At 48.6% G+C, this 15541-nt stretch overlaps 1 protein-coding gene across 2 annotated transcripts in view; it reads right to left on the reverse strand.

Annotated features, from left to right (window-relative positions):
- Positions 1 to 15541, reverse strand: part of MSH2 (mutS homolog 2) — a 430334-nt gene that overhangs the window by 208938 nt on the left and 205855 nt on the right. For both annotated transcript variants that reach the window (XM_063918702.1, XM_063918703.1), the window contains one exon: positions 10422 to 10531. In XM_063918702.1, the coding sequence (XP_063774772.1) occupies positions 10422 to 10531 (110 nt within the window). The remainder of the gene's footprint in view (positions 1 to 10421; positions 10532 to 15541) is intronic.

The following is a 15541-nucleotide window of genomic DNA, read 5'->3' on the forward strand; positions in this document are numbered from 1 at the left end:
GGGGGAGGAGCCAGTGCACACCACCTGATCCTAAAGCTTTTACTTTTGTGCCCTGTCTCCTGCGGAGCCGCTATTCCCCATGGTCCTGACGGAGTCCCCAGCATCCACTTAGGACGTTAGAGAAATAAATTTTAACACTACATCCGAAGCCCAGGGTGCCATAGGCGGCACAAAGGGAGGTTGTATGTGGAGTACCCCTTTTAAGAAGGTCTGAACTTCTGGCAACACAGCCAATTTCTTCTGAAAGAAAATTGAGAGAGCTGAAATCTGGACCTTAACGGAACCCAGACATAAGCCTTTATCCACACCAGCCTGCAGGAAACAAAGGAAATGTCCCAAGTGAAACTCTGCAGGCGGATACGTGCATTCCTCGCACCAAGATACATATCTCCTCCAGATATGATAGTGTTTTGACGTCACAGGTTTCCTGGCTTGCACCATAGTGGCAATTACCTTTTTGGAAAGTCCTTTGTGAGCTAGGATGTTCCGCTCAACTTCCATGCCGTCAAACGAAGCCGCCGTAAGTCCGGATAGACGAATAGTCCTTGCTGAAGAACCACCATTCTTGGCGGCAGAGGCCAAGGGTCTTCTACGGACATGTCAAGAAGAGTTGCGTATTACGTCCTTCGGGGCCAATCCGGCGTAATCAGGATTGCTTGTACTCTGATGTTTGACCCGCTGGAGCACCCTTGGGATCAACGGAATTGGAGGGAATAGGTAGAGCAGCCGGTAAGGCCAAGGCGACGTCAGCGCATCCACTGCACTCGCCTGAGGGTCTCTGGTTCGCGAGCAGTAGCAGCGAAGTTTCTTGTTGAGGCGAGATGCCGTCATGTCAATCTGCGGATAACCCCACCTGTCGACAATCTGTTGAAACACCTGAGAATGTAATCCCCACTCCCCCGGGTGGAAGTCGTGGCAACTCAGGAAGTCCGCTTCCCAATTGTCCACTCCTGGAATGAAAATTGCGGACAGCGCTCTTGCATTTCTTTCCGCCCAGAGAAGTATTTTTGACACTTCTCGCATGCAGGCCCTGTTTTTTGTCCCTCCTTGTCGATTGACGTATGCAACTGCGGTGGCATTGTCCGACTGAACCTGGATCGCCTGATCCCAGAGTAGAGGGGAGGCCTGAAACAGAGCATTGTAGATAGCCCGAAGTTCCAGAATGTTGATCGGAAGTAGGGCTTTTTGGGCAGACCAACTGCCCTGCACTGCTCCCCCTGGGTGACAGCTCTCCATCCTCTCAAGCTCGCATCCGTCATGAGGAGGATCCAATCATGTATCTCGAAACGTCGACCTTCCAGCAGGTTGGAAGACTGCAACCACCACAGAAGTGAAATCCTGGCCTGGGGTGACAGCTGAATCATTTGGTGCATCTGAAGATGTGAACCGGACCACTTGTTTAGGATGTCCAATTGGAAGGGTCTGGCATGGAACCTGCCGGACTATATAGCCTCGTACGAGGTCCCCATTTTTCCCAACAATTTTATGCAAAGATGAATGGAAACTCGAGCAGGTCGGAGAACCAAGCGAAACATCTCTTCCTCACCTTGTCCTCTTGGAGGAACTCTCTGAGTTACAGTATCTAGTATCATACCCAGAAACAGGAGCCTTTGAGACAGTTCCAGTTGAGACTTCTGTAGATTGAGGATACACCCATGGTGAGACAGAAGTTGGAGACTGTGATCTATATGGAGCAGTAGAAGCTCCCTGGAACTTGCTATTATCAGGAGATAGTCCAGATAACGGACTATGTTGACCCCCTGGACTCTGAGATATAACATAATTTCCGCCATCACCTTCGTGAACACCCTCAGAGCTGTAGACAGGCCGAAGGGCAACGCCTGAAACTGGTAGTGATCGTTCAGTAGGCCTGATGAGGAGGCCAAATGGGGATATGTAGGTAGGCGTCCTTGATATCCAGGGACACAAGGAATTCCTGTTGTTCCAGGACTGCTACCATCACTCTCACAGATTCCACCTTGAATTTGAAAACCTTCAGGTAAGGAATCAAGCACTTCAGATTCAAAATGGGTCTAACAGACCTGTTGGTTTTGGTACTACAAACAGACTGGAGTAGTAACCTTGTCCTTGCTGTAGCAGGGGTACTGGAACAATGACCTGGGACTGGACCAACTTCTCGATGGGCAGTAGTAGCGTAACACATACATTTTCCAAAACTGGCAAGCCTGATTTGAAAAATCGTTGGGGAGGAGCACCGTCGAACTCCAGCTTGTAACCCAGAGAGATAAGGCCCCATACCCAGGCGTCTTGGCAGGAACCGTTCCAGATGTGGCTGTAGTGACGTAACAGAGCTCCCACCACGAGATCCTCTCGGGGTGGGTGGGCACCGTCATGCCGAAGACTTTGTGGAAGCTGAACTGGTGCTTTGTTCCTGAGAGCCGGCAACGGCTGGTTTCTTAGGCTTACTTCTGAAGCCTCTAGCTGCATTGGAGGCACCCTGGGCCCTAGATCAAAAGCTGGAGGACCGAAAGGACTGAGTAGACGGTCCCGGGTAGGTACGCCTAGCAGGCGGAGCCCCTGAAAGGAGAAACTTGGATTTCCCAGCAGTAGTTTTTGAGATCCATGCGTCCAACTCACCTCCGAAGAGCCATGCACCTGTGAAGGATAGAGATTCCACATTACGTTTGGAATCAGCGTCTGCAATCCATTGACGCAACCATATGGCTCTCCCTGCAGACACCGCCATGGCAGTGGTTCTAGCATTTATACTGCCAATCTCTTTAAGGGAGTCAGAGTTTACTCTTGCCGTGTCCTGAATGTGTTTTAGGAAAGTTACAGTAGTAACCAAGGTCATACCACCCGAAAGACCCTCTTGAATCTGAGTAGCCAATGTATGAATGGTAAGTGTCATCCAGCAACCAGCAATAACCGGTCTTTGAGCTACACCTGCAGCAGTGTAGATAGGAAAATAGTGACCACTCTAAAATCTATCCCCCGGGTCCTTTACTGTAAAAGAGCCCGAAGCAGGGAGCACCGCCTTTTTAGAAAGGTGAGAGACAGACGTCTACTGCTGAAGATTCTTCCCAGAATTTCCTGCCTTCAGGGGCAAATGGGAAGGTATTTAAAAATAAGATTTTACTTACCGATAAATCTATTTCTCATAGTCCGTAGTGGATGCTGGGGACTCCGTCAGGACCATGGGGAATAGCGGCTCCGCAGGAGACAGGGCACAAAAGCAAGCTTTTAGGATCACATGGTGTGTACTGGCTCCTCCCCCTATGACCCTCCTCCAAGCCTCAGTTAGGTACTGTGCCCGGACGAGCGTACACAATAAGGAAGGATCTTGAATCCCGGGTAAGACTCATACCAGCCACACCAATCACACCGTACAACTTGTGATTTGAACCCAGTTAACAGTATGATAACAATGAAGTAGCCTCTAAAAAAGATGGCTCACAACAATAATAACCCGATTTTTTTGTAACAATAACTATGTACAAGTAATGCAGACAATCCGCACTTGGGATGGGCGCCCAGCATCCACTACGGACTATGAGAAATAGATTTATCGGTAAGTAAAATCTTATTTTCTCTAACGTCCTAGTGGATGCTGGGGACTCCGTCAGGACCATGGGGATTATACCAAAGCTCCCAAACGGGCGGGAGAGTGCGGATGACTCTGCAGCACCGAATGAGAGAACTCCAGGTCCTCCTCAGCCAGGGTATCAATTTGTAGAATTTAGCAAACGTGTTTGCCCCTGACCAAGTAGCTGCTCGGCAAAGTTGTAAAGCCGAGACCCCTCGGGCAGCCGCCCAAGATGAGCCCACCTTCCTTGTGGAATGGGCATTTACAGATTTTGGCTGTGGCAGGCCTGCCACAGAATGTGCAAGCTGAATTGTACTACAAATCCAACGAGCAATAGTCTGCTTAGAAGCAGGAGCACCCAGCTTTTTGGGTGCCTACAATATAAACAGCAAGTCAGACTTTCTGACTCCAGCCGTCCTGGAATTATATTATATTATATATATATATATATATATATATATATATATATATATATATATATATATTTTCAGGGCCCTGACAACGTCTAGCAACTTGGAGTCCTCCAAGTCCCTAGTAGCCGCAGGCACCACAATAGGTTGTTTCAGGTGAAACGCTGACACCACCTTAGGAAGAAACTGGGGACGAGTCCGCAGTTCTGCCCTGTCCGAATGGAAAATCAAATATGGGCTTTTGTAAGACAAAGCCGCCAATTTTGACAATCGCCTGGCCGAGGCCAGGGCCAACAGCATGGTCACTTTCCATGTGAGATATTTCAAATCCACAGATTTGAGTGGTTCAAACCAATATGATTTGAGGAATCCCAACACTACGTTGAGATCCCACGGTGCCACTGGAGGCACACAAGGGCTGTATATGCAATACTCCCTTGACAAACGTCTGGACTTCAGGAACTGAAGCCAATTCTTTCTGGAAGAAAATCTATAGGGCCGAAACTTGAACCTTAATGGACCCCAATTTGAGGCTCATAGACACTCCTGTTTGCAGGAAGTGCAGAAATCGACCTAGTTGAAATTTTTTCGTGGGGCCTTCCTGGCCTCACCCACGCAACATATTTTTACCACATGTGGTGATAACGTTGTGCGGTCACCTCCTTCCTGGCTTTGACCAGGGTAGGTATGACCTCTTCCGGAATGCCTTTTCCCTTAGGATCCGGCGTTCAAACCGCCATGCCGTCAAACGCAGTCGCGGCAAGTCTTGGAACAGACAAGGTCCCTGCTGGAGCAGGTCCCCTCTTAAAGGCCGATGCCACGGTTCCTCTTGGAACAGACATGGTACTTGCTGAAAGCAAATCCCTTCTTAGCTCCCGAGGCCATTAGTCCTCTGTGAGCATCTCTTGAAGTTCCGGTTACCAAGTCCCTCTTGGCCAATCCGGAGCCACGAGTATAGTTCTTACTCCTCTATGTCTTATAATTCTCAATACCTTGGTTATGAGAAGCAGAGGAGGGAACACATACACCGACTGTTACACCCACGGTGTTACCAGGACGTCCACAGCTATCGCCTGAAGGTCTCGTGACCTGGCGCAATACCTGTCCCATTTTTTGTTCGGGCGGGACGCCATCATGTCCACCTTTGGTCTTTCCCAACGGTTCACAATCATGCGGAAAACTTCCCGATGAAGTTCCCACTCTCCCGGGTGGAGGTCGTGCCTGCTGAGGAAGTCTGCTTCCCAGTCGTCCACTCCCGGAATGAACACTGCTGACAGTGCTATCACATGATTTTCCGCCTAGCGAAAAATCCTTGCAGTTTGCCACTGCCCTCCTGCTTCTTGTGCCGCCCTTTCTGTTTACGTGGGCGACTGCCGTGATGTTATCCCACTGGATCAATACCGGCTGACCTTGAAGCAGAGGTCTTGCTAAGCTTAGAGCATTATAAATTTGCTCTTAGCTCCAGTATATTTATGTGGAGAGAATTCTCCAGACTTGATCACACTCCTTGTGTGACTGCTCCCCAGCCTCTCAGGCTGGCCTCCGTGGTCACGAGCATCCAATCCTGAATGCCGAATCTGCGGCCCTCTAGAAGATGAGCACTCTGTAATCACCACAGGAGAGACACCCTTGTCCTTGGATATAGGGTTATCCGCTGATGCATCTGAAGATGCGATCCGGACCATTTGTCCAGCAGATCCCACTGAAGAGTTCTTGCGTGAAATCTGCCGAATGGAAGCGCTTCGTAATAAGCCACCATTTTTACCAGGACTCTTGTGCAATGATGCACTGACACTTTTCCTGGTTTTAGGAGGATCCCGATTAGCTCGGATAACTCCCTGGCTTTCTCCTCTGGGAGAAACACCTTTTCCTGGACTGTGTCCAGAATCATCCCTAGGACCAGCAGACGTGTCGTCGGAACAACTGCGGTTTTGGAATATTTAGAATCCACCCGTGCTGTCGTAGAACTACTTGAGATAGTGCTACTCCGACCTCCAACTGTTCTCTGGACCTTGTTCTTATCAGGAGGTCGTCCATTTTCTTTGAAGACGCATCCTCCTTTCGGTCATTACCTTGGTAAGGACCCGGGGTGCCTTGGACAATCCAACGGCATCGTCTTGAAACTGATAGTGACAGTTCTGTACCACGAACCTGAGGTACCCTTGGTGAGAAAAGGCAAATTTTGGGACATGGAGGTAAGCATCCCTGATGTCCCGGGACACCATATAGTCCCCTTGTTCTTTGCTATCACTGCTCTGAGTGACTCCATCTGGATTTGAACCCTTGTAAGTGTTCAAATTTTTCAGATTTAGAATAGGTCTCACCTAGCCTTCAGTACCACCATATAGTGTGGAGTAATACCCATTTCCTTGTTGTCGGAGGGGTAATTTTATTATCACCTGCTGGGAATACAGCTTGTGAATTGTTTTCAATACTGCCTCCCTGTCGGAGGGAGACATTGGTACAGCAGACTACAGGAACCTGCGAGGGGGGCAACCTCTCGACATTCCAATCTGTACCCCTTGGATACTACTTGTAGGATCCAGGGGTCCTGTACGGTCCCAGCGTCATGCTGAGAACTTGGTAGAAGCGGTGGAGGGCTTCTGTTCCTGGGAATGGGCTGCCTGCTGCAGTCTTCTTCCCTTTCCTCTATCCCTGGGCAGATATGACTCTTATAGGGACGAAAGGACTGAGGCTGAAAAGACGGTGTCTTTTTCTGCAGAGATGTGACTTAGGGTAAAAAACGGTGGATTTTCCAGCAGTTGCCCTGGCCACCAGGTCCCATGGACCGACCCCAAATAACTCCTCCCCTTTATACGGCAATACATCTTTGTGCCGTTTGGAATCTGCATCACCTGACCACTGTCGTGTCCATAAACATCTTCTTGCAGATATGGACATCGCATTTACTCTTGATGCCAGAGTGCAAATATCCCTCTGCGCATCTCGCATATATAGAAATGCATCCTTTAAATGCTCTATAGTCAATAAAATACTGTCCCTGTCAAAGGTATCAATATTTTTAGTCAGGGAATCCGACCAAGCCACCTCAGCTCTGCACATCCAGGCTGAGGCGATCGCTGGTCGCAGTATAACACCAGCATGTGTGTGTATACTTTTAGGATATTTTTCAGCCTCCTATCAGCTGGCTCCTTAAGTACGGCCCTATCCGTAGATGGTACCGCTACTTGTTCTGATAAGCGTGTGAGCGCCTTATCCACCCTGAGGGGTGTTTCCCACCGCGCCTTAACTTCTGGCGGGAAAGGGTATACCGCCAATCATTTTCTATCGGGGGAAACCCACGCATCATCACACACTTCATTTAATTTATCTGATTCAGGAAAAACTACAGGTAGTTTTTTCACCTCACACATAATACCCTTTTTTGTGGTACTTGGAGTATCAGAAATATGTAACACCTCCTTCATTGCCCTTAACGTGTGGCCCTAAAAGAAAATACGTTTGTTTCTTCACCGTCGACACTGAAATCAGTGTCCGTGTCTGGGTCTGTGTCGACCGACTGAGGTAAATGGGCATTTTACAGCCCCTGACGGTGTTTGAGACGCCTGGACAGATACTAATTTGTTCGCCGGCCCTCTCATGTCGTCAACCGGCTTGCAGCGTGTTGACATTGTCACGTAATTTCCATAAATAAGCCATCCATTCCGGTGTCGACTCCCTAGAGAGTGACATCACCATTACAGGCAATTTGCTCCGCCTCCTCACCAATATTTTCCTCATACATGTCGACACACACGTACCGACATACAGCACACACATAGGGAATGCTCTGATAGAGGACAGGACCCACTAGCCCTTTGGGGAGACAGAGGGAGAGTTTGCCAGCACACACCAAAACGCTATAATTATCCAGGGACAACCTTTATATAAGTGTTCCTCCCTTATAGCATTTTAATATATATACATATCGCCAAATCAGTGCCCCCCCTCTCTGTTTTAACCCTGTTTCTGTAGTGCAGTGCAGGGGAGAGCATGGGAGCCTTCCCACCAGCCTTTCTGTGAGGGAAAATGGCGCTGTGTGCTGAGGAGAATAGGCCCCGCCCCCTTTTCGGCGGGCTTCTTCTCCGGAGTTTTAGATATCTGGCAGGGGTTAAATACATCCATATAGCCTCAAGGGCTATATGTGATGTATTTTTCGCCATACAGGTATTATACATTGCTGCCCAGGGCGCCCCCCTCCAGCGTCCTGCACCCTCCGTGACCGCTGTGTGAAGTGTGCTGACAACAATGGCGCACAGCTGCAGTGCTGTGCGCTACCTGATGAAGACTGAGAGTCTTCTGCCGCCTGGTTCCGGACCTCTTCATCTTCAGCGTCTGCAAGGGGGGTCGGCGGCGCGGCTCCGGGACGAACCCCAGGGCGAGCCCTGTGTTCCGACTCCCTCTGGAGCTATGTCCAGTAGCCTAAGAATCCAATCCATCCTGCACGCAGGTGAGTTGAAAATCTCTCCCCTAAGTCCCTCGATGCAGTGAGCCTGTTGCCAGCAGGACTCACTGAAAATAAAGAACCTAAAAACTTTTTCTAAGTAACTCTTTAAGAGAGCCACCTAGATTGCACCCTTCTCGGCCGGGCACAAAAACCTAACTGAGGCTTGGAGGAGGGTCATAGGGGGAGGAGCCAGTACACACCATGTGATCCTAAAAGCTTGCTTTTGTGCCCTGTCTCCTGCGGAGCCGCTATTCCTCATGGTCCTGACGGAGTCCCCAGCATCCACTAGGACGTTAGAGAAAACCTTTTGGACACCTGATATTTTATATCTGGATTCTTCCAGGCTAATTTAAATAAATCATCCAATTCCTTGGAATCAGGAAAAGTGACTGTCCATTTGTCTTGTGGGAGGAAAAATTACTGATTAGTAGTGTCCTCCAGGGGGAGCTTTAACACATCCCGTATAGCCAATATGAGGGGTTCGATACCCTGTGTAGGGATGGAATCCCGACTAATGGGATCCCCATCATCCCCATCCACCTGTACATCATCATTAGAATCTGATAGAATTGCAGGCAAAGCATGTTTTTGTGCACCTGTAGTAGACAGCGGGGATGGGAGGCATCAGCCTCCCAACAGACAGGTAAAAAGTGACACCCAACACTCTCATGTACTATATTCTATACTAGTCAGGCAAACGCTATCATGCATGCGTAGGGTAGCCACCTCATCCCTTTAATCCTGGAGACAGATTAATAATACAGGTTCTGTGCCTGATTAAATTCAAGCCTGCATTCCACCTGGTTTTAATCAGCCACAAAACCTGTGTGAATCACAGGTCTCCAGGATTAAAGGGATGATCTGGCAACCCTATAGCATGCGGATGGGTCTAAGACGTCACTTAACCAATTTTCAAGGTTTGTTTTTTTTTTGGTTTTTTTACTCTTCTGGTAGATGCAAGTGAACCGGGGCCACATTCAGGGCATAGTACTGTATGTTCTGTTTGCTGGGTGTACTTATCTTAATGCCTAAATGGCACGCATTCCTAACTTTAGTACTCAAGGCACATTAACAGTGGAGGTTTTACAGATATCCAGGTTTCACCGCAGATGGCTAAATCAAAATAACTGAGGTACTAATTAGGTCACCTCTGCTCAAGAATGGATATCACTAAAAACCTGGCGCCTTGAGGACCAAGGTTGGGAATGCCTTCTATACGGTATATGTATAAATAACTAAGCCACACGTCTGCTTTACTAAATACTGGCCAATCTGGTCTTTGGACCAGTCCGAACATCACTATTTATTTAATTCAGTTGCTGGATATTCCTTCAGTATCTGGTTTTCTTTGTTTTCAAAGCACAGTGGACAGTCATGCCGCTCTAAGTAACTCTCAGTACTGTACCTTTCTAAAGCTAGGAAATGGAACAGAGCTGCACGCGTCCAGGTTAGCTGCAGCAAATCTGCGTGTCTTGCTCATGCCTTGCACCAAATATGGAAACTGCGCGGCTGGAGTCATTATTTCCCCCTTTTATTTTCTGAATACGGAGAGCATTAAGCGAGTTAACTTGCCCCCTCCCTCTCAAAAACAAATCTGGAAATATAAACATACTGTATACCAGAAGGAGGAAACAAAACACTCACAAAACGTGAATTTGTTGACCCAGCTAAACTTTGACTGGTTGCTATGGGCAACCACCCACCACCACTTTTAATTTTCAGAAGTTTTTATAAAATCTAAACCTTTTGTTTCTTAAGCTGTATTAAGCGCAGGAAACATTTCAGACAGAAAGGAGCAGCAGATCAGTAGTCAGTGGGAAAGTGCAGGAGTTGCACAGCAGACTGGAGAGGAGCCGGCACAATGGTAAGACCAAACCGGAGATTCTTCAGAGATTGCAAGATGGCATCTGCTGCCGGGACTTTGGGAGTGTTATTTCATATGCAGATAGAACACAGCTCATTTCTTAACTTATTTGATCAACTCTGCAGAAACAACTTCTGTGATTGCATAACGTACCTGCTCCATGTCCATTGTAGTTTCTATCATTTCTTGGAATTTAGAGAAGTCCACAGAAAGATCAGTGAGCGGGGTCACAAAGACGGCCAGCAGCAGCATCTGGTGGGGTCCTTGAAATGACCAAGACATATATTTTAATTTATGTTCAACAACAAATAACGATTTCAACTGTATTCAGCACTCTTGTACCAAAAAAATTTGGATATAGGGGGTCATTCCGAGTTGATCGCTAGCTGCAGTTGTTCGCAGCGCAGCGATCAGGCTAAAAATCGTCATTTCTACGCATGCGTATGCTCCGCAATGTGCAGGCGCGCCGTACAGGTACAATGAACATTGTGGGTTTGCACAGAGTCTAACGAACATTCCTGTCGCACGGCCAAACGCAGGAAGATTGACATGAAGAGGGCGTTTCTGGGTGGCAACTGACCGTTTTCAGAGAGTGTTTGGAAAACCGCAGGCGTGGCAGAAAAAACTCAGGCGTGGCTGGACGTTCGCTGTGCAGGTGTGTGACGTCAAAAGCCGTCCCTCCGTTGTTAGAATCAACACACACGAAGAGAAAGTCCAAGGCTAGTCTTGTTTTGCACAAAACGATTTTGCAGGCGCTCTTCTGCACAAGCGTTCGCACATATGCAAAGCGAAAATACACTCCCCGGTGGGCGGCGACAATGCGTTTGCACGGCTGCTAAAAACTGTTAGCGAGCGATCAACTCGGAATGACCCCCATAGTCTCTCCTCTCTGTACAATGATAAACTATCAGTATTTTATTTATAAGACAAAGTTCCACTCCATTAATATTGTTTCACCCTCCTCCAAAATACATTACTTTAGGATGTATTTAGGGTATGCGGTCATCACACCGCTTGTCAGGATCCAGGCTGTCAAAACACCTCCGCCGGGATTCCGACTGGGGCACCACACCGCCGCCGGTATACCGGCGAGGTAGGTGTTTCCCCCTCTATGGGTGTCCATGAAACCCATAGGAGGGAGAATACAACCTGTGGCGAGCGCTGCTTGCCACTGGGCCCACAAGGGGCTTTGTAGCGCTCGCCCCCCCTGCCGACATTCCAGCGCTTCTGATGCAGATGTCGGTATACTGACCATCGGCATCCCGTGCGGCGGGATACCACAGCGATCACGTATTTAGGTTTAGCAAGATAAAAGATGGTAAATACCATGTAAGCTAAAGCGTTACCAGGGCAACATCGCGGCAAGCATGTCCCAGTGGTGTACTGGGTTCTAGACTAAAGTCACAGTGCAACGGAAAATAAGAATTTACTTACCGATAATTCTATTTCTCGTAGTCCGTAGTGGATGCTGGGGACTCCGTAAGGACCATGGGGAATAGCTGCTCCGCAGGAGACTGGGCACATCTAAAGAAAGCTTTAGGACTATCTGGTGTGCACTGGCTCCTCCCCCTATGACCCTCCTCCAAGCCTCAGTTAGGATACTGTGCCCGGACGAGCGTACACAATAAGGAAGGATTTTGAATCCCGGGTAAGACTCATACCAGCCACACCAATCACACCATACAACTTGTGATCTGAACCCAGTTAACAGCATGATAACAGAGGAGCCTCTAGAAAAGATGGCTCACTACAGCAATAACCCGATTTTTTGGTAACAATAACTATGTACCAGTATTGCAGACAATCCGCACTTGGGATGGGCGCCCAGCATCCACTACGGACTACGAGAAATAGAATTATCGGTAAGTAAATTCTTATTTTCTCTAACGTCCTAAGTGGATGCTGGGGACTCCGTAAGGACCATGGGGATTATACCAAAGCTCCCAAACGGGCGGGAGAGTGCGGATGACTCTGCAGCACCAATGAGAGAACTCCAGGTCCTCCTCAGCCAGGGTATCAATTTTGTAGAATTTTACAAACGTATTTGCTCCTGACCAAGTAGCTGCTCGGCAAAGTTGTAAAGCCGAGACCCCTCGGGCAGCCGCCCAAGATGAGCCCACCTTCCTTGTGGAGTGGGCATTTACAGATTTTTGGCTGTGGCAGGCCTGCCACAGAATGTGCAAGCTGAATTGTACTACAAATCCAACGAGCAATAGTCTGCTTAGAAGCAGGAGCACCCAGCTTGTTAGGTGCATACAGGATAAACAGCAAGTCAGTTTTCCTGACTCCAGCCGCTCTGGAAACATATTTTCAGGGCCCTGACAACGTCTAGCAACTTGGAATCCTCTAAGTCCCTAGTAGCCGCAGGCACCACAATAGGTTGGTTCAGGTGAAACGCTGAAACCACCTTAGGGAGAAACTGAGGACGAGTCCTCAATTCCGCCCTGTCCGAATGGAAAATCAGATAAGGGCTTTTACAGGATAAAGCCGCCAATTCTGACACGCGCCTGGCCCAGGCCAGGGCCAACAGCATGACCACTTTCCATGTGAGATATTTTAACTCCACAGATTTAAGTGGTTCAAACCAATGTGACTTTTGGAACCCAAAAACTACATTGAGATCCCAAGTGCCACTGGAGGCACAAAAAGAGGCTGTATATGCAGTACCCCTTTTACAAACGTCTGAACTTCAGGGACTGAAGCTAGTTATTTTTGGAAGAAAATTGACAGGGACGAAATTTGAACCTTAATGGACCCCAATTTCAGGCTCATAGACACTCCTGTTTGCAGGAAATGTAGGAATCGACCCAGTTGAATTTCCTCCGTCGGGCCTTACTGGCCTCGCACCACGCAACATATTTTCGCCAAATGCGGTGATAATGTTTTGCAGTTACATCCTTTCTGGCTTTGATCAGGATAGGGATGACTTCATCCGGAATGCCTTTTATCCTTCAGGATCCGGCGTTCAACCGCCATGCCGTCAAACGCAGCCGCGGTAAGTCTTGGAACAGACAGGGTCCTTGCTGAAGCAGGTCCCTTCTTAGAGGTAGAGGCCACGGATCCTCCGTGAGCATCTCTTGAAGTTCCGGTTACCAAGTCCTTCTTGGCCAATCCGGAGCCACGAATATAGTGCTTACTCCTCTCCATCTTATCAATCTCAGTACCTTGGGTATGAGAGGCAGAGGAGGGAACACATACACTGACTGGTACACCCACGGTGTTACCAGAGCGTCTACAGCTATTGCCTGAGGGTCCCTTGACCTGGCGCAATACCTGTCGAGTTTTTCCCAACGGTTTATAATCATGTGGAAGACTTCTGGGTGAAGTTCCCACTCTCCCGGGTGGAGGTCGTGCTGAGGAAGACTGCTTCCCAGTTGTCCACTCCCGGAATGAATACTGCTGACAGTGCTATCACATGATTTTCCGCCCAGCGAAGAATCCTTGCAGCTTCTGCCATTGCCCTCCTGCTTCTTGTGCCACCCTCTCTGTTAACGTGGGTGACTGCCGTGATGTTGTCTGACTGGATCAACACCGGCTGACCTTGAAGCAGAGGTCTTGCTAAGCTTAGAGCATTGTAAATGGCCCTTAGCTTCAGGATATTTATGTGAAGTGATGTCTCCAGGCTTGACCATAAGCCCTGGATATTCCTCCCCTGTGTGACTGCTCCCCAGCCTCGCAGGCTGGCATCCGTGGTCACCAGGACCCAGTCCTGAATGCCGAATCTGCGGCCCTCTAGAAGATGAGCACTCTGCAACCACCACAGGAGGGACACCCTTGTCCTTGGTGACAGGGTTATCCGCTAATGCATCTGAAGATGCGACCCGGACCATTTGTCCAGCAGGTCCCACTGGAAAGTTCTTGCGTGGAATCTGCCGAATGGGATTGCTTCGTAGGAAGCCACCATTTTACCCAGAACCCTTGTGCATTGATGCACTGAGACTTGGCTCGGTTTTAGGAGGTTCCTGACTAGCTCGGATAACTCCCTGGCTTTCTCCTCCGGGAGAAACACCTTTTTCTGGACTGTGTCCAGGATCATCCCTAGGAACAGAAGACAAGTCGTCGGAACCAGCTGCGATTTTGGAATATTGAGAATCCAATCATGCTGCCGCAACACTACCTGAGATAGTGCTACACCGACCTCCAACTGTTCCCTGGATCTTACCCTTATCAGGGAATCGTCCAAGTAAGGGATAACTAAAATTCCCTTCCTTCGAAGGAATATCATAATTTCGGCCATTACCTTGGTAAAGACCCGGGGTGCCGTGGACCATCCATACGGCAGCGTCTGAACTGATAGTGACAGTTCTGTACCATAAACCTGAGGTACCCTTGATGAGAAGGGTAAATTTTGACATGAAGGTAAGCATTCTTGATGTCCCGAGACATCATGTAGTCCCCTTCTTCCAGGTTCGCAATCACTGCTCTGAGTGACTCAATCTTGAATTTGAACCTCTGTATGTAAGTGTTCAAAGATTTTAGATTTAGAATCGGTCTCACCGAGCCGTCCGGCTTCGGTACCACAACAGTGTGGAATAATACCCCGTTCCCTGTTGCAGGAGGGGTACCTTGATTATCACCTGCTGGGAATACAGCTTGTGAATGGCTTCCAAAACTGTCTCCCTGTCAGAAGGAGACATCGGTAAAGCCGACTTTAGGAAACGGCGAGGGGGAGACGTCTCGAATTCTAATTTGTACCCCTGAGATATCACCTGAAGGATCCAGGGGTCTACTTGCGAGTGAGCCCACTGCGCGCTGAAATTCATTGAGACGGGCCCCCCACCGTGCCTGATTCTGCTTGTAAAGCCCCAGCGTCATACTGAGGGCTTGGCAGAGGCGGGAGAGGGTTTCTGTTCCTGGGAACTGGCTGATTTCTGCAGCCTTTTTCCTCTCCCTCTGTCACGGGGCAGAAATGAGGAACCTTTTGCCCGCTTGTCCACGAAAAGACTGCGCCTGATAATACGGCGTCTTCTCATGTTGAGAGGCGACCTGGGGTACAAACGTGGATTTCCCAGCTGTTGCCGTGGCCACCAGGTCTGAAAGACCGACCCCAAATAACTCCTCCCTTTAATAAGGCAATACTTCCAAATGCCGTTTGGAATACGCATCACCTGACCACTGACGTGTCCATAACCTTCTACTGGTAGAAATGGACAACGCACTTAGACTTGATGCCAGTCGGCAAATATTCCGCTGTGCATCACGCATATATAGAAATGCATCTTTTAAATGCTCTATAGGCAAAAATATACTGTTCCTATCTAGGGTATCAATAT

Source organism: Pseudophryne corroboree, chromosome 4, assembly GCF_028390025.1.
Source record: "Pseudophryne corroboree isolate aPseCor3 chromosome 4, aPseCor3.hap2, whole genome shotgun sequence".
Classification (NCBI taxonomy): domain Eukaryota; kingdom Metazoa; phylum Chordata; class Amphibia; order Anura; family Myobatrachidae; genus Pseudophryne; species Pseudophryne corroboree.